This window comes from Pseudonaja textilis, chromosome 1 (genome assembly GCF_049901715.1).
Source record: "Pseudonaja textilis isolate UNSWEBS1 chromosome 1, rPseTex1.2, whole genome shotgun sequence".
Lineage (NCBI taxonomy): Eukaryota > Metazoa > Chordata > Lepidosauria > Squamata > Elapidae > Pseudonaja > Pseudonaja textilis.
This window is the reverse complement of record NC_141990.1, coordinates 212,171,367-212,194,177: the sequence shown is the minus strand read 5'-3', so window position 1 is coordinate 212,194,177 and position 22,811 is coordinate 212,171,367. Positions and strand designations below refer to the sequence as shown.

The 22,811-nt window shown below is 38.4% G+C and overlaps 1 protein-coding gene across 8 annotated transcripts in view; it reads left to right on the top strand.

Annotated features, from left to right (window-relative positions):
* Positions 1-22,811, top strand: part of LOC113441172 (kalirin-like) — a 76,793-nt gene that overhangs the window by 43,851 nt on the left and 10,131 nt on the right. For 2 of the 8 annotated variants that reach the window (XM_087920399.1, XM_026708021.2), the window contains 10 exons: positions 7,149-7,432; positions 9,112-9,213; positions 12,268-12,363; positions 13,535-13,668; positions 14,575-14,641; positions 14,998-15,101; positions 18,351-18,420; positions 20,004-20,090; positions 21,536-21,628; positions 22,597-22,647. In XM_087920399.1, coding sequence (XP_087776525.1) covers positions 7,149-7,432; positions 9,112-9,213; positions 12,268-12,363; positions 13,535-13,668; positions 14,575-14,641; positions 14,998-15,101; positions 18,351-18,420; positions 20,004-20,090; positions 21,536-21,628; positions 22,597-22,647 — 1,088 coding nt within the window. Of the gene's footprint in view, positions 1-7,148; positions 7,433-9,108; positions 9,214-12,267; positions 12,364-13,534; positions 13,669-14,574; positions 14,642-14,997; positions 15,102-18,350; positions 18,421-20,003; positions 20,091-21,535; positions 21,629-22,596; positions 22,648-22,811 lie in introns of all 8 variants that reach the window. The other 6 variants (XM_087920398.1, XM_087920402.1, XM_087920401.1 and 3 more) reach the window with 3 other exon arrangements.

The window sequence follows — 22,811 nt, the reverse complement described above, 5'->3', positions numbered from 1 at the left end:
GGATGTCACAAAGCAAAGCCCACATTTTATAATTAACTTCCGTGCCCTGTTTTGGCTGGCAGAGTGCTGCAGGAGGCTAAGTGCTGTCACGCCCCCTGGCCACACCCACACCCTGGCCATGCCCACTCAGCCACACCCATGCAGCCAGTCATTAAGGCAGAGAAGCGGTTGTTAAATTATTTGAATCCCACCACCGGTTAGCATGATACCAGCCAATGTTTTATTCAACAAACTATGGGTAACCATGATGCCTGAAACAGGCCTAATTACACATGCTTTTTCTTCAAAAAGTCATTGTTCAGCAAATGCAATTCTCAGACCAAGACAACTCAGAGTTGTTTACATCCCTATCTGCTGCTGAACTGTACTTGTTTGCCTTTGACCCCACCCCCCACATCTGTAATTTTGCTGCTGTTTATTGATGGTAGATGTGCCATCTGTGTCTTTCCTCCATGCTGTGTTGTTTCACAGCATTTGGGGCTTTTTCCATTCCTTTTCATATCTTTCCAGAACTCTGTTAGAGCTCTTTGTTAAGCCATGGAACTCAAGCATAGCTACAGAACAAAGCATCCCTCCCAAAGCAGCTGGAATCTCCATTGGAGCATAACTAAGGCTCAGTAAATAAATTAAGGACAGGAACTCTTTTTATTCCGATCATATTTTCTGCATTTTGGGAGGAATATGCTGAATTGATGGGTTGCTTCTGCATGGGAGAGCTGGCTTTTATTTTTTTTGAGGGGTCCTTGGTGTTCTTTGAGCTTGCCTGTTGTCTTGCAGACATTTCATTACCCAAACTTGGTAACATCATCAGTGCTCATACACACCAAGGACCCCTCATGTCAACCCTGAGCTACAAATATTCTCCTTTATTAGCTTTTATTTTTAATCTTTGAAACCTGTATCTTGTATGTTTAAAAGCAGCAGAACTGCTGCATTATAGTTTCCCGAGTAAGAAGTTTCATATTTATTTTTTTTATTGGTGAGAATTGCATTTGGTTCCATTCACTTGAATTTTGTCCTGGCAAAAGATTTCCATCCTGCTTTGAGTGGCAGAACCTCTTTGAAGGTATTTAAGTGCCTTTGGAATCGGAACCGTATCACAGCCCTCTTGTTATGAGCATTTCAGCATCAAGGATGCTAGTCTAGTGGTCCACATATACCTTTTAGCAATGAATGAGGCTAAATTTGTCAGTCACAGTATTCTGGTCAAATTTTAATACATTTGTACCTGAAGCTTAAGTTTGGAATTGTTCTGCATTGAAACTTTGAACTGTTATTAAGCATGTATAGTTGTATGTCACATATCCAATAATATCCTTACAGGGTTTGGGAGGTTATGGGTTTTATTACGTTGGCTTGTTCTCATCTTAATGAGATCCAGGGTGCTCTGGGTCAGCCCCTTTGACCTTAGTGTGTTCCTTCTTTCTACACCACAACAGAAGTCAGGATGGGTACCTTGGGAAGAAAAAAATGAGTATCTTGCATTAAATTCACTGGAAATTAAATATTTTCTTATCCAGGATATGAAATCTCCATTGATAATAGAAATAACCAGAGCTTTGAATGAACATAAAATGCCTAACCTTACTTAACCTTCTCATTTTAGATGCTTCCTGGTATGAGTTTTCTAAAATGTTCATAATGGATGTATGCTTATCCCACATAAATTATTTCATCAAATTTCTTCTTAAATATTCTGTAATGCAACTATTCTAGATTAAGGTATCTTAACATATAGTTTACATACACTGCTCAAAAAAATAAAGGGAACACTTAAACAACACAATGTAACTCCAAGTCAATCACACTTCTGTGAAATCAAACTGTCCACTTAGGTAGCAACACTGATTGACAATCCATTTCACATGCTGTTGTGCAAATGGAATAGACAACAGGTGGAAAGCACAGGCAGTTAGCAAGACATCCCCAATAAAGGAGTGGTTCTGCAGGTGGTGACCACAGACCACTTCTCAGTTCCTATGCTTTCTGGCTGATGGTTTGGTCACTTTTGAATGCTGGCAGTGCTTTCATTCTAGTGGTAGCATGAGACGGAGTCTACAACCCACACAAGTGGCTCAGATAGTGCAGCTCATCCAGGATGGCACATCAATGCAAGCTTTGGCAAGAAGATTTGCTGTATCTGTCAACATAGTGTCCAGAGCATGGAGGCACTACCAGGAGACAGGCCAGTACATCAGGAGACGTGGAGGAGGCCATAGGAGGGCAACAACCCAGCATCAGGACCGCTACCTCCGCCTTTATGCAAGGAGGGACAGGAGGAGCACTGCCAGAGCCCTGCAGAATGACCTCCAGCAGGCCACAAATGTGCATGTGGCTGTTCAAACAGTCAGAAACACTCCATGAGGGTGGTATGAGGGCCTAATGTCTACAGGTGGGGGTTATGCTTACAGCCCAACACTGTGCAGGACATTTGGCATTTGCCAGAGAACACCAAGATTGGCAAATTCACCACTGGCTCCCTGTGCTCTTCACAGATGAAAGCAGGTTCATACTGAGCACATGTGACAGACGTGACATGGTCTGGAGATGCCGTGCAGAATGTTTTGCTGCCTGCAACATCCTCCAGCATGACCAGTTTGGCAGTGGGTCAGTAATGGTGCAGGGTGGCATTTCTTTAGGGAAGTGCAGAGCCCTCCATGTGCTCGCCAGAGGTAGCCTGACTGCCATTAGGTACCAAGGTGAGATCCTCAGACCCCTTGTGAGACCATATGCCAGTGCGGTTGGCCCTGGGTTCCTCCTAATGCAAGACAATGCTAGACCTCATGTGGCTGGAGTGTGTCAGCAGTTCCTGCAAGACGAAGGCATTGATGCTATGAACTGGCCCGCCCGTTCCCCAGACCTGAATCAAACTGGGACATCATGTCTCGCTCCATCCACCAATGCCACATTGCACCATAGACTGTCCAGGAGTTTGGGAATGCTTTAGTCCAGGTGTGGGAGGAGATCCCTCAGGAGACCATCCGCCATCACATCAGGAGCATGCCCAGGTGTTGTAGGGAGGTCATACTGGCACGTGGAGGCCACACACACTACTGAGCCTCATTTTGACTTCTTTTAAGGACACTACATCAAAGTTGGATCAGCCTGTAGTGTTTTTTTCCCCACTTTAATTTTGAGTGTAAGTCCAAATCCAGACCTCCATGGGTTGCTAAATTTGATTTCCATTGATAAATTTTGTGTGATTTTGTTGACGGCACATTCAACTATGTAATGAACAAAGTATTTAATAAGAATATTTCATTCATTCAGATCTAGGATGTCTTATTTTTGTGTTCTCTTTATTTTTTTGAGCAGTGTATAAGAAAAGTTTTAATAGTGTTCAGCTATCTTTCAGCATTGTCATTTGGGTACTTTTACTGTTTTATGTGTGTATGAAATGTGCTTGCCTTGGTTTTCAAGCAAACATTGAAACTACGATGTTTGGAACACCAGAATATCAGTAATAACCAACAATTATAAAAATTTTTTTAACATTTTTGAATGTTAAAGAAATATAAAAAGATTCTCAAAATCCATCTGAAATTTTCAGTAATATCTCATTTGGACTTTCTGTGGAATATGAACCATCGCCATAAACTTTTCTTCATATTGTAAACATTCCATAAAAGGCATTTTGACACTATGATATTCTCATAGTGTATGATATACTTGCAATAACCATCCCACTACATGCAGATAGTCCTCAACTTACAAGACCATTTATTGACCATTCACAGTTACAACAGCACTGAAAAAAGTGACATGACCATTTTTCACACTTATGACCATTGCAGCATCCCTGGTCGTGTGATTTACATTCTTGACAACTGATTCACATTTATGATGGTTGCAGTGTCCCAGAATTATGTGAGACCCTTTTGTGACCTTCTGACAAGCAAAGTCAATGTGGAAACCAAGTTTACTTAACAACCATGTTACTAATTTAAGAACAGCAGGAATTCAGTTAACAAATGTGGTGAGAAAAGTCATAAAATGGGGCAAATTCACTTAACAAATGTCTCACTTAACAACATAAATTTGGGGCTCAATTGTGGTCATAAGTTGAAGACTATCTGTATTTTTTCTGTTTATGGTTGTTCCTCCATCATATATATATATGCACATTAAATGTAATTTTGAATTCCGGAGATTGCAGGATGTCTGTTTCTTCTTTTACACACACACACATACACACAACCACCACCACCCCCGCAAAAAAATACTAATATTTAGCTTCCACATTGAAGCTCTCTCTGTATAGGTAGTCCTTGACCAATGACCACAATTGGAACCAGAATTTCTGTTGCTAAGCAAGGCAATTGTTAATTGAATTCTACCCAATTGTACAACCTTTTTTGTCATGGTTGTTAAGTGATCACTGCAGTTGTTAAATGAGTCACTCAGTTATTAAGTAAAACTGCCTTCTCCCATTGACTTGGTTAGTTGGCTGGTAAGGTCACAAATGGTGATCACATGATCCTCCATGCTGCAACTGTCATAAATACATACCAGTTGCTAAGTGCCTGAATGTCAATCAAATGACACTGGAAATATTGCAATAATGGTTTAAATGGGAGGATTGGTCATAAGTCACTTTTTTTTCATTGTCATGGTAACTTTTAATAGTCACTAAATGACTGTTAAAAGGTCAGATACTATCTGCATCCTAATGTAGACTTTGGATTTCTTTATTTTGAAGACCCTGCTGAATTTCCCAACATCACAAATAGTTGTTTTTACTCAGTGAAATGTGCTTTTGATATGCCTGTTTGAGAGGAAGTCTGCTCAAATGGAAATTTGGTGAGCACTGGGATATAACGATGCTGCTATTTAAGTTCCAACCAGTATTTTTAAAGCATAGGAATGTCATTTAAATTCATATTTATTTGTGGCTGCAAAAGCAGAAATGGATTGAGTCTTTGGGCTTTTTAACATTTTTGAAAGTAGTTTCAGAATAACCTCCTCTTGAACCTTCATGTGAAGGAAGTGAAAATAGAATAAAATACAGTGCAAATCAGCTAATACTGTTCATCAAATATATTGTATGTAGCTACTAAGTGAGGCAAGTTCTTTACTCCCACTTCAGTTTTTCAGAACGTTACATAGAATGTCATTGTTCAACTCAGCCAGTTCCAAGAGTTTTACATATAATATCTGTAAAAATCATATAGATATAAAATGAATTGCTGTCACTGAAACCACAGCCCTCTCCACTTTTCCTCATATTTCTTTTTTTGCTGTGTTGAAGGTTATGATAGACATGTAAGCCTTTCCAAAGTACACCTCACATGTTTTATGTGCTAAAAGGAAATCGATATGAGAAAATATCTGTAAATTCAACTTTAAAAAAAGAATCCTTTTGTTCCTTAAAAACCTCATAAAGTAAAAATAAGTAGTTGTAAAGAACTTGTCTTTCAGTCATATTTGTGGAAGACCCAGTTAATAATTTGATAATTACATGGTCCAATGTAATTTGATAATTTGATAATTACATGGTCCAATAATATGTAGCTAAATGCATAGTTTGCTGTGGAACTGAAGTAGCCAATAGTTTTATTCAAGAGTATAAAACCATGAAACTCTACTGATAGTATTGTAGCTGTTTCTCGCTAGAACTGGAGATTGAGACAAATAAAAACTATTCTCCAAGTTGCAAGTCTAGCTTGATTTACAGCAGGCCTCCTATCCTGATGAACAAAGTTCTATTGTACAGAGGTGCCAATTCAGCAGCTTGCCAGGCATTCAGATCACTGGCATTTATTTTGGTGTTTCATAAGCTAATTCAGTAACTGCTAGTTTTAACCGGCTGTTCAAAGTAGCATGGCAAAGGATACTGTAGCTGAAACTTTTCCAAAGTATAACACTTCTTTCAGGGATGGGTCCTGTTTTGTAAAATTGGAAGAGAAAAAAGAACGAAGGAGATTAAATTGCCTTCGGATTGAAAACTAAGCAAATTTAGAATTGTGGTCTGATAATAGTTTGGATTTTTCTGTTTCTTCCCCTTCTAAGTCATGTGAATTTTGTAAGTGGAAAAAGTTAGAGGTTTATCAAACAGAAGATAACACAGTGGAACACTTTTCAGCAGTTGTTTATCTTTTGCCAGTTTTAATGCTGATCTGTGTGCCTAAACGGGATGAAAATAACAGTGGTAGGAAAATACAGTAGCTAGAATCAGTTACTCTTATAGATGTATCATCCCTAGGTGACTTCTGTTTGTGCAGAAAAAACAAAGTTCTGATAGGAACGTTACAAGCAAACTAGCTTTTCTTTCTTTCGGCCAGAAAAGTACTTACACTGTGAACTTAAGAAGTCTCCACAGTTTTCAACAGGGGAACTGTGGAGACTTCTTAAGTTCACAGTGTAAGTACTTTTCTGGCCGAAAGAAAGAAAAGCTAGTTTGCTTTGTAACGTTCCTATCAGAACTTTTCTTTTTCTACACAAACAAAACTTGGTTTCTGAATGTATCGGTGTCAACCTTGAAGATGGCCTACCTCTGGCCATCTTCTTTTTTGTAGCTTTCCTCAAAGGAGGTTTCTTTTCGCATTGCTTCAGGGCTGATACAGCCTGGAGCTAAGGGGCAAGGAGGGCAGTATAGAGATAACTGGCATATTGTAGACAGAATAAAATTATTTCCCCTGGGAGTCAAAGATATTCGTACAGGTATTCAAAAAGTGGAGACTGAAGACACCCGACAACTGGACTATATTATGATTGGACCATGTGACTGGTGATTCTGGGGGGGAAGTGGTAAAGTTTTACTTTTAATTGGGTGTAAAACCGGCAGGAATGTAGAGCTGGTTTTCCACCAACTTTGTGCCAATTTGATATGTCCCAATAAAATGTTCTTTGAGGAATATGCCTGCCTTGGAGTTCTCATTGTTGGGGATGCATTACTTGGAACCTTAACATCAAGTATGTCAGACAATAAAAATTTAGGCTGTTTTTCAAGTAGAAAACAGAAAAGCATGAGAGGGTGGGGAGTCATCTATAAAATCGGAAAACGAAGTGAGTACATTGAATTCAGAACTGGTGTAGCATGTACCCTTCTAATTTTAACCCTTGTCAACAATTTGCAGGCACTATTTTCAGAGCGATTATCAAGCCTAAGATGACTGTTGCTTAGCACCTTTATTTTCTTGTTCTGGCAGATGCCTATTCCACCTCCTCCAATGAAAACGGAGCAAAATCTGATTCTGTGGCTAATTTACAGCCCCACACGTCCCTCAATTCCATCCAGAGCTCCCCTGGTCCAAAGCGTTCAACCAACACCCTGAAAAAATGGTTGACGAGCCCTGTACGTCGACTGAACAGCGGGAAGGCTGACAGCAACATCAAAAAACAGAAGAAAGTACGTGAAGGAAGGAAGAGCTTTGACCTAGGATCTCCCAAGCCTGGAGATGAAACCACACCTCAGGGAGATAGCGCCGATGAGGTACAAGTACACTTAGCCTTTTTCTTTTTAAAGAATACTAACTTGAGCCTAATATTTTCATTTCTGCTATTCTGCTTTTCAATAGCTGATTAATAAACGTGATTGACAGTCTAATCTAGACTTCATTCACACACCCTTTTTACCCCAGTGCCAGGTTTACCAGGCACAGTCTTTGTCTCAAGAATCTGAAGCAAGTGGTTCAATAGGGAAGTGGGTTTTTTTCATATGGAAAACAAAAGAAATGTCTATGTGAACATTCTGGTTTGGGTAGAGGAGGAGTTTCAAGGATTTTAGTGACCCGAAAAGCTCCAGTTGGATTGCTGCAGGACCATTCCCACTCCACGCCTACTTTGGAGTCTACAATAGCAATAGCACTTAGACTTATATACCACTTTATGGTGCTTTTACAGCCCTCTCTAAGCAGTTTATAGAGTCAGCCTATTGCCCCCAATAATTTTGGTCCTCATTTTACCCCACCCCCCTTTAGAAGGATGGAAGGCTGAGTCAGCCTTGAGCCTGGTGAGATTCAATCTGCCAAATTGCAGGCAGTTAGCAGAAGTAGCCTGCAGTACTGAACTCTAACCACTGCGCTACCGTGGCTCCATTCCCATTTCTGCTTTACATGACTGGAAAGCACAGGACCTCCCCAGTAACCAACGTTCTCTTTTCCGCTCTTTCTTAAGCTGAAGTAGGAACAATAATTTTCCGGAAGGTGTTTCACAAGATTGCTTTTTCTACCAGTGACCTCTGCAGTGTTCTTTTTCTTCTCTCCAGAAAGTATGGAGCCTTGCTATAAAGGAGAAGCAGCAGCTTCCCTGCAGCTACTGTTTCCCCAACACCTTCAAAGCAGTCTTGAACAGCCATAGTCCCATCCTCATGTGACGTTGGCCCCGTTTTACAAGCGTGGCAGGAACACTGTATGGGTAGTGATTTTCGAAGTGGTGTGTTTTCTTCCTGCCTTAAGCATTTCACTGAGCATGAGGGAGGGGGAAACCCAGTTCAACGCTGAGATTGGAAATGGATGACAGGAACTCGGTCAATTGCCCTTTTATTGCTGTGAATATTACTCGAGTGAAGCAATGAGTAGCTCTTATGCAATGGAAGTAAATGTGTGAAAATTCATTCTCCCATACACTATTGTCTTATTATAATACATTTTGGCTCCATGTGATGGGGTGACTTGAGACTTACCCTTTTGCAAATAGAAGATTCTTATAGAACAGGGATCTCAAACTCACATCATCATGGCACCCTCACGTGACATATTGCAACTTTTCCTCCTTCCCCTTTGCTAAACTGGGCGTGACCAGCATGTGACACACCTGGCCCGCGGGCTGCGAGTTTGACGGCCCTGTTATAGGAGGACGGTGGTAGAACAGTGCGGGCTTGTTGTTGTTTCCTGTTATCCATCACTATGTCCCACGGTATTCTCCAAATCCTCAAGAAGACTGTAGGGGGAGTTGCCTTCGTCAGGGAGAAGCAAGAATTCATTCATTTATTTGTTTTTTGTATACTGAATTCAAATTGATTTTAATATAATGAAACATAAAACTGATTTCATTTTTCTGTGAGGTTTTCTTTTCTTTTTTCCCCCATCCTTGGTCCTATTTTTTAGACCACTTTTTTTTTCCTTTATCTTGTTCACATCTTTGTAAACACGATTCTCTTGCTTTCAGAAGAGCAAGAAAGGTTGGGGTGAAGATGAACCAGATGAAGAATCTCATACACCACTTCCTCCTCCAATGAAGATTTTTGATAATGATCCTACACAAGATGAGATGGTAAGGCTCTAACCTACATTTCTCCTTGGCATAACTTCATTAAAAAGAAAAGGTGGGGGGAATTCCATTAGGATCTAAAGCATCAAGTTTGCTATATGTGGTTTTGTTTTATTTGTTGATGTTTTCCTAGAAAAAAAAATGGAACCGAACCATCTACTTTCAAAATCTTAGTGATAAAGTATATTTGTGTATTGATGTCCATTTCCTGCTAAGTCTTATAATTTATCCTGTCTAAATTTGTAGTTTGAGGGATTTTTTTACATTCATACTTTTTATGGGTATTAAATGATGCTTTTCATTTATTTTGTTTGGACTTTTGGACTTCTTAGCAGTCAGATCTCTTCATAGTTTATTAAAGTTCAGTCACCAACCAAGAACATTCTGAATACAGTAAACTCTTCTGAATTCCATTATAGGGAAAACGTTGAGTTCACTTTGGGCATTATTTTATTACCATCTTCTTCCATAAATAGAGTAATTTTTAAAGTCATATCCAAATGTTTCCCTGCTACAACAACAACAACAACAAAACACAAGGAAAGGATTGCTTTATGGAAGCGTATTTTCTCTTATTGACCTTGTCAGGGGGAATTCTTAAACTTTAGTGAACTTCTTTGGATCCAAAGAAAAGTATCTGATAACAATTATTTTATAGCAGTTAATACTCGAGTGGTCTTGAACAACAGCTCTCATCATCTCCCAACTTGTTTGAAGCTACGTGTATTCCACCATTCTCCTTTTGTATATTACTCGTATCTTCTAGTCATTAATTTTCTTTTGCTTCAGTTATCTAGAATTGATTGTCAACTGGCAGAAGTCTGTCTTATTCTTCCCTTGAGCATTTTTTTAATAAATATGTCAAAATGATCTATTTTTCATATGAAACCTTTTTAGTTATTCTTTATCTAGTAATTCATGAGTCATCCTGCATTGTGAGAAGTAAGATAATAATTCCGCAACAACTTTTCTAACAAATCAAAAAGTAAGTTATTGATTCAGAATTTACCATAGATTTGTGAGAAACAGCGGAAGGACTATGTAATTTTTTCTCCTGAAGGCTGATTTCTTATCCTTTCTCCCCATAATCTGCTTCTTATTGGGAGGAGGTAATAATTAATAACCATGCCTTTATTTGGAGCAATAAACTGTTAGAGAAGCTCATTTTGTTAGAATGTTCTACAGAGAATGCCTCTTGCTCTTGGATTACAACTTCCCGATATAGTTTTCAGCTTCCTACAGCTCTTTTGATTGCAAGCAAATAAAAATACTTCTGTGGTATCGAATACCACAAAAACTTTAATGTTTGGAATTTGTATTTTCATGGATTGCTAAAGATTGGAGCACTTCATTTATAATCTAGACATGTTGCATAACTTCAGGGAGAGAAAGCCAATAGAGCAGTATTTACTGTCTTTCTGATCAGAAGACAGAAGAACAGTCAATGTTCTGGATTTTTCTTGACTTGGAAGGATTATATGTCTGAGTTCATGCAACATATAAAGTCATAAAGTAATTGGTTGCGTTCATTCAGCCACTGCAGTTTGCATACCATGGTTTATGGCTTAGTGTAGTATTTGCAGAAGTGGTATTCTACCGGTTCGGACCGGTTCTATAGAACCAATTGTTAAAATTCTGCACAGTTCGGAGAACCAGCAAATCGTTCCCCTGGCTGGCCCCACCCCTCTCCACCCACCCTTCCCCACCCAGTCAGTCCTTATCGTGCATGCACGACATCGTGCACATGTCTGACATTGCTGACTGCATTCTCCCCCACCCAGTCACTCCTTAAGGTATTTCTTTTTTTTCCTCCCAATGACCAGCTGTTCCAACGATCAACTGTGCTGGGAATGGGTGTGGCTGTGGTGGGCGTGGCCAGCTCGACGTCACTCGTGTTAGGGTGCCTGTGGTGGCCCAAGCTCTCTGCCAGTGAAAATGGGTTCCTGAGCTCCATTTTCAGCTGCAGTGGCCTCCTGCAACCTGCTGCTCATGGCCCTCCTAAGCTCCATTTTTGCTGGCAGAGGCATCGTGGACCGGTCCTTCGCTATTTCCAGGGCAGCCCTCTGGGCCAGATCTAAGCATCCTGTGGGCTGAATCCGCCCCCTGGGCCTTGAGTTTTACACCCCTGATTTACACATTCAGAAACCATGTATGTTACTACTTGAAAAGTAGCAGACAAGTAAACAGAATATATGAATTGGAGAGTAACTGCTTCAAACGTTACTCTCTCAAGGTAGAAAATGAGTGGGAAGCAATTCTGGATATATCTAATGTTCTGTGAAGTGTTGCCCACAAAAACTGTAGCATGAACTGAAGCTATTTTGCTTTTTTTTTGTAGATTCTTGTTCGATAGGTTTAGTGGAATAAAGATGGAAGCAGCTGACATTCTTATCACTCTTCCTCACTCATGTTTTCAAAGATGTCAGTGGAAAGAAGTAACTGTCTTAAGTCCTTTTTTTGTTTTTAATCTTAAATTATATATTGAATATCTAGCAGCATTCAGTAATCGTGCATAGTACAGAAAGATTTTTGCAGATAAAATACATACCAGACTAGAAATACAATTAGCTTGATTCAACTCTTTCCTTCTGCTACTTAAGTATAAAAATGAACACAGTAAGAAGAGAAATACGTGTACTATATAGGCTGAAAAGAAGCAAAGCCTCCTTCTTGCCCACATCCCCAAATACTTTACATAAGTAGCATCTGTTGGTTTAGAAGAACACTATTGACATCTTGAATTATGTAAGCAAGAAGAAACCTGTTCTCTAGGGCATTTTTATGTTGCGTTTTGTAGAAAAAAAAACCTCGAACCATCATGGGCATAAATTCTAATCGTGGCTTCAGAACTGGGGTTTCTTTTGAGGGGAGAACGCCAGTCTGTTGCTGAGTTCTGTGCCTTGTATATGTCATGGTCTTTCCCTTCCCCCATAAGCTCTTCATGCTTCCTCCATGTTTCCCCTGCTTTAAACCTAATGTATGACCTCAAACTGCTAACCGCTTTCCTCGTCTCATTCCTGCTAACCTCCTGTTCCTTTGCAAACTGGTGTCTTGCAGTCTTCCTCTTTGCTAGCTTCTCGACAGACCAGCTCTGATGTGCCAACTGCTGCGGATCTTGTCAGTGCAATAGAAAAATTGGTCAAAAGCAAGCTGGTAAGTGTAGACACCTGAGATTGACTGGAGAACGCTATAGCCTAGCTACATGGAAAGTCAACTAGTCTCTTTGCTATCCGACCCTGCTTTTCTCATCTTCGTTGTTCTGCACATTTGAATATCCAACCAAACGTGTTCTATAGTCCTTTTAGTTATAAACTGAGTTAACATCTTTGTAAAATGGATCAATGCTGACTTACATACTGTGTGCGTTATTTGATAAGCCTCCAGGCATGTGTTTGCAGCTTTCTTGTCACCACAACCTTTTTGAAGTGAAAAAATGTCAGTGTGACCCGATATAAAATGCACTGAAGTGCTGTCATGAAAATGTTCTCAAGCATGTTAGTTGTTTTAAATGTTTGCTATCGTTGATGCTTATTGTTTCATGTATGGTAGTCACATCTTTTTTGCCTTTATAGAGTTAGTTCTGGAAACTGGTTCAAAGATATTTGGCATTGTTTATGAAGCTATATATTCATTTTAATGTTTCACCTTCCGTTAAAGAACTCCACTTTATGTATAGATGAAGTCTGTATAATGCAATGAGGAACGTGAACAGGAACAAAAATCTTAGCTAAGAATGTTTAGTAACAACCTTTCTTGAACAGAATAAAAGAGCTCCAAAGACTGTGTTTAAAACTAAACAGTATTACATGATGCTTTTTAATAATTAAACATTACAAATAACTCAGCTAGCTGAAAGAAAAGTGACAGAAACTCAATATTGAGGCTGGCTATAATATACCAATTTGTTTTAATTTGATTCCTTTCAAAATTAACTTTGTGCCTATGGTTTTATATCAGCCTTCTACTTTCTTCCTTTTTCGTGTATCTAGATTTCTGCTCAACATTTTGACCTGTTAATCCAATTTTCTGTAATTTTTGTGAACTGGGAAACAGTCGTTTAATCTCTGCTTATAGATAGGCATCTGATCCTGGGAGGAAAAATGGATTATCTGTTTAATTAGAAGAATTGCTATTCAGACAACACTCCTGTTATGCTAAAAACCGTTTTCCTATAGCATTAAACAAATACTGAAATATTTTATTCATGATTAATTATAATAAATCTAGAATATCAGGAAAAAATAATAAGGTAATGTATTGTCTAGTTAGTAGTTATAATTTCTAGTTTAATCTTTTGTCTTTTTCCCCTCCTTCGTTTCTTAAGACATTGGAAGGGGGCTCCTACCGAGGAAGCTTAAAGGATAGTACTGGATGTTTGAATGAAATTGTGACACCTTCAACCCCTCCTTCAAGAAACCTTGAAGAGGAACAAAAGGCCAAAGCAATGAGAGGCAGGATGTAAGTTAATTTGTTATTGATCTGTTTTCCAACTCTATATCTGATGCCATCTACCACTAGTAGCTTAGAAATTTGTGTGGAAAGAAACTCCCTCTCCAGCGCCAACCCATATTAATGAGAGAAATTTGTTTATTCTTAGATTTTTATCCTGTCTTTGTTATTTTGTAAGTAACTTGAGGCAGTAAACATTCCTAATACTCCTTCCTACTGCTGTTTTCCCCACAGCAGCAATCATCATGCAAGGTAGGTTGGGCTGAGAGAGACTGGCCAAAAGTCATCCAGCCAGCTTAAATGACTGAGGTGGCACTAGAATTCATGGTCTCCTGGTTTCTAAGCTAGCACCTTAACTATTATACCAAACTGGCTCTCATCATGGATTTGATATATCCATAAGTGGAGAGGAGAGCACATTTTATTCTGCTAGGAAAAAAAAACTATTTGTATAAAATTGAGTGGAGTCTAAAATGTATACATTTGTAAGAGTGATAATATCAGAATCAAGTACTGTAGGACAAAAAAAGTGTAGACATTAGCCAGCATGTTCCTTTTACCCATTGGCCTTGCCTTGGTTCAATTAAAAGCGTGCTGAAGACATAAGACATTCAAAAGCAATCACTTCTGCTGAACACAATGGGAGCAATCTAAACCTAGTTCTTCATATATTTTTTATTTATACATAATAAGAAAGTCAGTAGAAGAGGAGTTTGCTTTCAGCCAGCTTCTATGACCTGGCCTTTTTTTCTTCTCAGCTCATCTTCTCATTTTCAAATTCAGCACTGTTCAGAATTTCTTGCTTAATGGGAATTGCATTATTGACTAATTAGTCACACTACTTTAAGATTGATTTTGGTCAGTGCTTAGAGTAGAGGCCTTGTGAAACCTATATACACCTCTTTTGAATTCTAGGTTTGTTCTAAATGAACTGATACAAACAGAGAAAGACTATGTCAAGGACTTAGGAACTGTGGTGGAGGTAAGTCAAAATAAATTAGTTTAGATATAAAGGTTAATATTGTATTCAGTAAAAGGTTAATATTGGAAATTTTTAAATCACAATCTAATTAATACTGACTTTTTGCAAGCCATTCTAAATATTCTTAAAAGCTAGACTCATCTAAACAAGTTGTCAACAAGTCCTTAAGGCTCGTCTAAACTTGACATATCTCTAAAATATTAATAAAGGAACGAACAGAGCCTTGATATCTTGCATGTAAAGATCTGCTATTACAATGAGTAGTTGATTTTGTTTGCTTGAAAAATGAACATTATTACTGGTCATATTCCAGTCTCCCATTGCTCAATCATTCTTTTTTTTTTTCCTTTATCAAGGGATTTATGAAAAGAATAGAAGAAAAAGGTGTTCCTGAAGATATGAAAGGAAAAGACAAGATTGTGTTTGGAAACATTCACCAGATCTATGATTGGCACAAAGAGTAAGTCTACACTCTACTATAAACAACTAATGTTCAATTGTACAATATTGTGTGTGTGTGTGTGTGTGTACTTTGACCAGAGTCATTGCTTTTCCCTTTCTTCTCTCATTTGCATACAACCCAAATATCCAGCTATAGATCCACTCCTGGCTGTATTCTAAGTGCTTTCTGTAGACATTCTATATATCCACATTTTCTGTGCTTTCTGATAGAACGTGTATATGTTTTGGCATGAGACATAAATGCATATCCCAATGGTCATTCTGCTTTTATTTGGTTTCTTTCAAACTTTTCTCTCCACAATTCATTTTTGATGTTACTAAATAATGGCTTGTCCTACATTCAGAACATCTTACTACCTTTGTATCCTTCATTCATTTTCACAATTTTGTGGTAAACTGTTAAATCACTTGTGCCTTTTGCTCCATTTTTTCCCATCTGCACATATGTATAATTAGACTTATGCTTCAGGCATGTATTTGAAACACAGAGAGTGATTTTAAGCATATGCTGACCAAAAAGTTATCATTGGCATTCATTCCTTGGTCATTCCCATCCATCTGTTCTATCACCTCATAGCCTTTGGTTGCATTTGCCTTGGGTTGCATTCATTTTTTGCCTTGAGTTGCATTCATGTAGAATGGTGCACAGATTCCCTCCAAATTCACCCGTAGGTCCTCCAGGATCTTCATTCATCAGACAATCACAGATCTATATGCTCCTGCTTGCAGATGCATCCATAGCAACCTAGATGATACATGTTTTTTTATAATTTCATTATTTAATTATCACAAGGAAGTATTCCACTTTATTGTGTGTATTCTTCAACTCAATTTCTCAAGATTAGGCTACCTGAATTTAGATCTGTTACATTCCTCCCTTCCCTTAATTTCACAGACAAATGAAATATGTATTTTTCTTCCCTTCACTTGCTAATTCATGGTTTTTAGTGTGACATTACAGACAGACTAAAGTCATGGCAGTTTTCCATATGTCATGATCAAAACCAGATAAATCCATTGATACTGAAATCTACTACCCATCATGGATTTGGTTAATACGGCTTTCATAGAACATTATTAGTAGCCGTATTCCAACCTGCCATTGCACTGATCTTCGTTCTCTCCATCTAGTTTGTATATTTTAAATATTTAGTGATTTTTTTTTATTTTTAATGATAACTTTTGTACATTTTTCTAAAGATTGACTTTATGTATTCTGTCAATGTAGTTTTATAGTACTACAGAATTAGCTCATCTATTTGTGATTCTTATCTGATTTACTGTAACTAACATACAGGGAAAACATTGTTCCAGAACTGCCCCAGTTCTTCTTTAGCTGTTGGCATTAGCTGAAGAAGATTATGACTTATTTTTTAAAAAAAACAAGGGTTGCTATTGTGTGGTATTTACTGTTCTTTTGTCGCTGGAATTATAATCCTGGCCCTTTCTGTTATTTAAAACTGTGTCATGTAAGGATCAATAGGATTTTGCATTTTTAAACAATATTTATTTTAAGACATTAAGGACTGCCAGTTGGAATTAATTGTTGGCATGACAACTGTCTGAAATGTGAGTAGAGTGATATTTGCAAGGAAATTCAACATTCAGATGAGGCTACAATTTATAGGAGGGTGCTATCCGGAAAGACAGAGAATAAAATCAGGATTTAAGGGAGAGGAGTTTGTAAACCAGAGCCCCTCTTTCTGTTGGATCCTTTGGCTAGAATTATGTGTAGTTATCATTGTCTTGAAAGAACACGGCTTTGCTATAGTTATTTTACCATATTTTTAATCATTTAGTAAGCATAATATGTAATAAAAGTTAAACAAAAATAAAAAAGAAACAAGCTGTGTATATTTGAAAGGGGTTGCTCTAGGGCAGGGCTGTCAAACTCATGGCCCATGGGCTGGATACGTCACGCTCTGGCCACGCCCATGCCTGGTTTAGCGAAAGGGGGAAAAGTGATATGTCATGTGATGACGTGAATTTGACACCTCTTCTCTAGGGATATACAGTACAGGTGATCCTTGGGTTGGGACCGTAATTCCCATCATTAACAGTGTGGTCATAAAGCATGACATCACATGATCACATTGCTTTGCCACAACAATTTTGGCAATCCCAATTGCTGTTATAACCTCAAAACTAAGCAGGTCATTAAGCAAGAAGTGACAGGATCCAGACCAGGAATGTAGGAGGGTGCTCCGACAGGTTGGGTGTTTGGAAACATTCACCAGATCTATTGGTGCTCCGATGGGCCATGCTAGAGTATGGGTGGATGGGTGGGGGCTGTGCCTGGCCACTGCAGAGTAGGGGTTGGTCAGCGGGGGCTGTGAATTGGCACTACATAGGGCTAGTGGGGTGACAGGAAGGCACTTCAGAGTGTACATTTCACTTGTTCAGCACTGTCATAACTTTCAGTGCTTGCTGAACAAGTACCTGTAACCTGAAGATTGCCGGTACTCAGTAAGAATATCATCCAAACAAGAACCAATATCATGAAAAATAAGGAGAGAAATTCATTACCTAAATTGATCTTTATTCCGTAACCAAAAGTAGCTAGGACTGATTTAGGCCTTCTTGAGTAGAGGGTATATATATTTGAATTTTTTACTTGATGTGTAGCATTACTAGGAAGGTCTGATTCAGTCCAAACACATTGAGCTACAGAATAAAAACCAATTTTAATAGCAACCAGATTTTTATCTTAGTTGATAAACCAACAATTTATGTATTAATTAAATTTATTAATATATATTAAATGGCCTTTTACCAGTAATAAGAAATATTTTACCAAAACATTTTGCTACGTTTCTTCTCTTATTTAACTGTTTTACTTTGTAAAGGAAACTTGTCTTATAAATGCTTCTTCCACATAGGAACAATTAACATTCTACTTGTTAATAGCAAGATCGTAATGAAAGTCAAGTTATAATTTCTATATATTTATTTAGATTCCCCCCATAGCATTTACTGCCCAAATTGAGTCAAAGATAAACGTAACAAGAATATTATTATTGGGAGGGAGATTTGGGGTGGATCCAGATAGCCATTTATTATATACTCACATGAATGATATTAGAAAAATTATCTGAACATTAGCAAAATAACAGATTAAGTTTTCAGAGATAACTAGTGTAACATCAAGTTTATTTTCTAATTATAGAACTATACAATGTGCTAATGGGGCATAATGGAAAAGAGAGAAAAGAGATTTTGAGCATAGTTTGCCTATTTTATATTGCAGTTTTTTTCTTGCTGAACTGGAAAAATGCCTTCAGGAACATGACCGTTTAGCACAGCTGTTCATCAAACATGTGAGTTACAAGTTAGACTTTTCTTAGAAATTAAATGCATTTTATATTTGCTCAGTTTACGGCATCATTTTTAAAAGATATCAGATAAGAATTACATACTCGAGGTCATGATATTCTGATTTTCCATGAGTTATAAAAATACACTATTTCATACGTTTTTATTTTCTAGATATAAGCATGTTTTAATTTCAGTCGTAATACAAGAATGCTATGCTTTGCTTAGCATTTTCTTACCATTTAAACAAAATAGTAAAAAAGGAGTCTTTGCTGGACATTTAACTTACCTAAACTAAAATGATTACACATAATGTTTAGGTTTTTCTTCCTAGCTATACATAGTCTTGTCATTGTGTTCAGGATACAGGTCTACAAGGAAAAAAATATCCAGTGATATATAGATGTATAAAAACTGAACACACACCTTCAACTTGTACACTCCAGAATCTGTCCTGCAAAAGGTTATCTGAATTGATAGCAATCAGAGTTCGAACCAAGAACTGCAGGGTCACATTTGGAGAAACAAAGACAAAGAGAATCCAACTCTCTCGGTCCTTCTTAATCTCACAGTGACTTTCAGTGCCATCAATCATGGTTTTGTTCTATTCTTACCCCATGGGATTGGAGTGATGTATATCATTCTTCAGTGGTTCGATTTCCCCCCCCCCCAAGAGATCCAATCCAACCTCTGGTGTGTGAGAGAGAGGGGTGGGGGAGAGAGGGAGAGTGAGAAGGAATAGATTCAGATTGAAACTCTGTAAAAAAAGGTGGCTTTGGTTAGTGGCCCCATCTGAATGCTTTCCCCAGCTTATTATCTACATCAGTGGTGACTAACCTTTTTGGGCTCCTGTGCCAAAAATTGTGTGCACGCGTGCATGCTTGCACTCGTGTGCCAGCACCCAGAAAATGTGTGTCCCCCCCATGACCCCTACGCATGCATACATAACCCACCCATCCACCTGGGCACCCCCTTACCTGCACTATGCCTCACAGCGGATTTTCAGCCAGTTTGAGGCCTTTTTCGGCCTCCCAAAGGCTTGAGGAAGGCTTCTGCAGGCTTTGCAGGCCGAAAACTAGCCCTGTTTCATCACTTCTGGTATTTTCAGAAAATAGTTCCCACCACTGGTTCTATGGGTGTGGCTGCAGGGGTGGGATGGCGTGACTCACGCGACTCACATGATTGTGCACATGTGTGCCAAATGCACGCTTTGTGCATGTGTTAAAACAGTAAAAACTAAGCTACTGCGCCTCTCAGCAAACCGCTCTGTCACGCCATTCAGCTGAGAGGTTAAAAAGGACCTAGGAGCAAGGGCGGGCAGGTGGGCCCAACTGCCAAGCATCGGAGAGACTTGAAGCGGACCGGTTCTGATCTTTGGCACTACCAGTACACCAGAACCAGGCCGAACAGGTAGAATACCACCGCAGATTTTATGGCTCTCCTATCATTTTTTTTTTAATTAAATTAGCAGACAGAAAAAAAAAATGTGCAAGTGCATGATTAAATTCATTTTTCAGCTCTGCCCAATAGCTGTGAAAGTTGTAACATCAGCTAATTCTAAGAGAGCTGTGTATTTGATTTTTTACAGGAGAGGCGATTACACATGTACGTGGTATACTGTCAAAACAAACCAAAATCAGAATATATAGTAGCTGAATGTGGTACATATTTTGAGGTAAGTTTGGATGCCTGTCCTTTGCCGCAGCTCGGATATGATTTCCTGATTTCTTCTTCTTCTCTTTTCATGTATGGTATATATTCATGGATTTGCTTCAGAAAGTTTTTCCCTCCTTGGGCTCTTGGCTTTGCTCTTGTGTTTTTTGTTTTTTGCTTTTTTAGTAAATGCTTCCTCATTGCTAGCAGTGAATATTTGTTCTCGGGTAATACTTTGCTTTTTAGCTGGCAAAAGTAAAGAATGAATGAGTAAGGAATGGAAGAGAGTGGTTCCTTACTACCGTGACTAGTTTCTAAATTTTAATCAAATTGAAACTTTCCCTAAAACTTTAATATAGAAATTATATTCCTGATAACACTGTTTTCAATTTTACTTGCAAGTTTGGATTACTTTCTGTTTAAATAATGCTCTGAATGATAAGTACTGCTGATAATTTGGCATTGCTTTTCGTAAAAAGTAAGGCTAAATTTCTTATAAATATATCAAATAAACCATTCATTTTACATTATTACATTATGTTTTACATTATTTTGAAACACTTTCATGACTGGTTACATAAACGTATGTAGAAAAAGCATGTTATCAGATATTTTCTGAATAATTGCACTCTGCTTGTTACAAGCAGGTAGTCCTTGACTTACAATCACAGCTGAGATGGAACCTCAGTCATTGGGTGAGGTGGTCATTAAGTGAGAGATCACAATCTCAGTACTCCTGGTTGCAGAGGTTGAGCAATCTCATGGGTCTTTAAGTGGTTGGAGCTCCAAGTATGCCTTGGTGGGGTAGGGGAGACTATGGCAAGGAACTAAAAATCTTAGCTGAGGAATTAAAAATCCACCCGGCTAAAATCTAAGTACGCTTTTCAGCTCCTGAGTGGAGAGAGACACTTGCACCAAGGATCTTCCTCAGCTGCCCAAGGCACCTTTTACTGTGCTACTTCTCCATTCTCCACTTGGATTTCAGCTCCCTCTTGTCTCTGGGGATGGCTGAAAAAGCTGCCTGCCAAAGCAGGCAACAGCAGCTGGCAGCCTTCCCTGCCAGCTTCTGCATTGACTTTCTGGGGAAATCTGCAGAGAAGGTGGTAAATGATGTTCATCTGATCGTAGGGCACTTGGCAACCCGTCATAAGTGCGAACAGGTTGCCAAACATCCAGACAGTGATCATGTGATATAGAATGGTAGTGCAACATTTTGCAATGGCCAGAAATGTTTTACAAACCATCCCTCATTACAGTCTTGACAGACTATCTTGGTTTAAATGATGGGCTGCTCATTGTAAGATGTTCCATAACCTCAGACTAAATTGCTAAATCTGAGAAACTGTAAGTGTGATCAGTGTTCCGATTGGATCACACATATGCTCCCTTGAGTTCCATGGGGAAAAAAGCAAAGGAGAAATGAATTATTTTCTTTCCGCAGTGATTTCTCCTGCTTTCATTTTATAGGAAGTGCAACAAGAAATAAACCAGCGGTTAACTCTCAGTGACTTCTTAATTAAGCCCATTCAAAGAATAACCAAGTACCAGTTGCTTCTCAAGGTAAAGCACATCAAAAGATAACAAACGTGAGGTATATGAAAAATCCATCTGTGAGTGAAATATAATTAAGAGGCTTTCCTTAGGGGGAGATGGGCAGCTCTGTAAATTGAATAAATAAATAATTAAGTATTATGTTTACATGTTTTAGCCTGCAGTAATAACTAGCCAGTTTGCTCCAGTTTGTGCAAATCAACTTTAATTCTTTTGGTGTTTGCTGGACTGCTTCCTGATGGTATCATGGTGTTGAGCCTGATTGCTATTCCAAGAAGCATGTGTGTACATGCCTGTCTAGATAATCTCACCATCACCCATCAGGTCATCATGATGAATTATTGTTGGAACCAGATATCTAATTACCTAGCTCCACTGGTTTTAGCTGTGTGTGTTTTTTAAAACCACACACATGCACGGATTCATGTAAAAAGTCTTCTATAATTTTAGCAAAGCTTTATGGAGCGAAATGCTACAGTCTTCATCAGGAAGCCTGTTCTGTGTGCCTCTATTGCTCAGGCAAGGTAAAACGTTATTTATGATCAAGCCTTTGCCATCAAGATGGTGGCATCTCTTTTATGGAACTCTTTTTTCTCTTTCTTTCCACATCTTATCCTTAATTTTGGAATTCTAATGGTTCCTAGAAGAATATTAACATTTTTAATAGTAAAAAGTGCAACTTCCAGCCTTCCTTTCGGTTGGCATTAGTTATCTCTTATACAGAAGAAAAGCTATGACCACAGGCAGATTGAGCTATTTCTCTGGCTTGTATTGCACTCTGAGTGTCATAATCTAAACCAAGTATATAACTTCAGTCATAAATTTCTATTAAGTATATAATCAGATGGTATGTACTATGCATAAAATAGGTTTAAGTATAATTCCAGATAATTCTGCAAGAAGACGACAGTCATAGTCATCTTTAAAAGTGCATTAAAATGTTAATTATTTTTAAAGAATGATATTCTTTCCCATAGGATTTCCTGAAATATAGTGAAAAGGCTGGATTGGATTGCTCGGAGACAGAGGTACAGTTTATCTGTCAGCTTTTATTTTATTTAGTGACTGATACTTTAAAAAAAAAAATACTTAGTTATAATGCATTTGGATATTTCTCACTGAAGATTGAATTGCTTCCTTCCACCCACCCTTCCTCCGAGCAAGTGGGCAACAAAGCATGAGTTCATAGCTA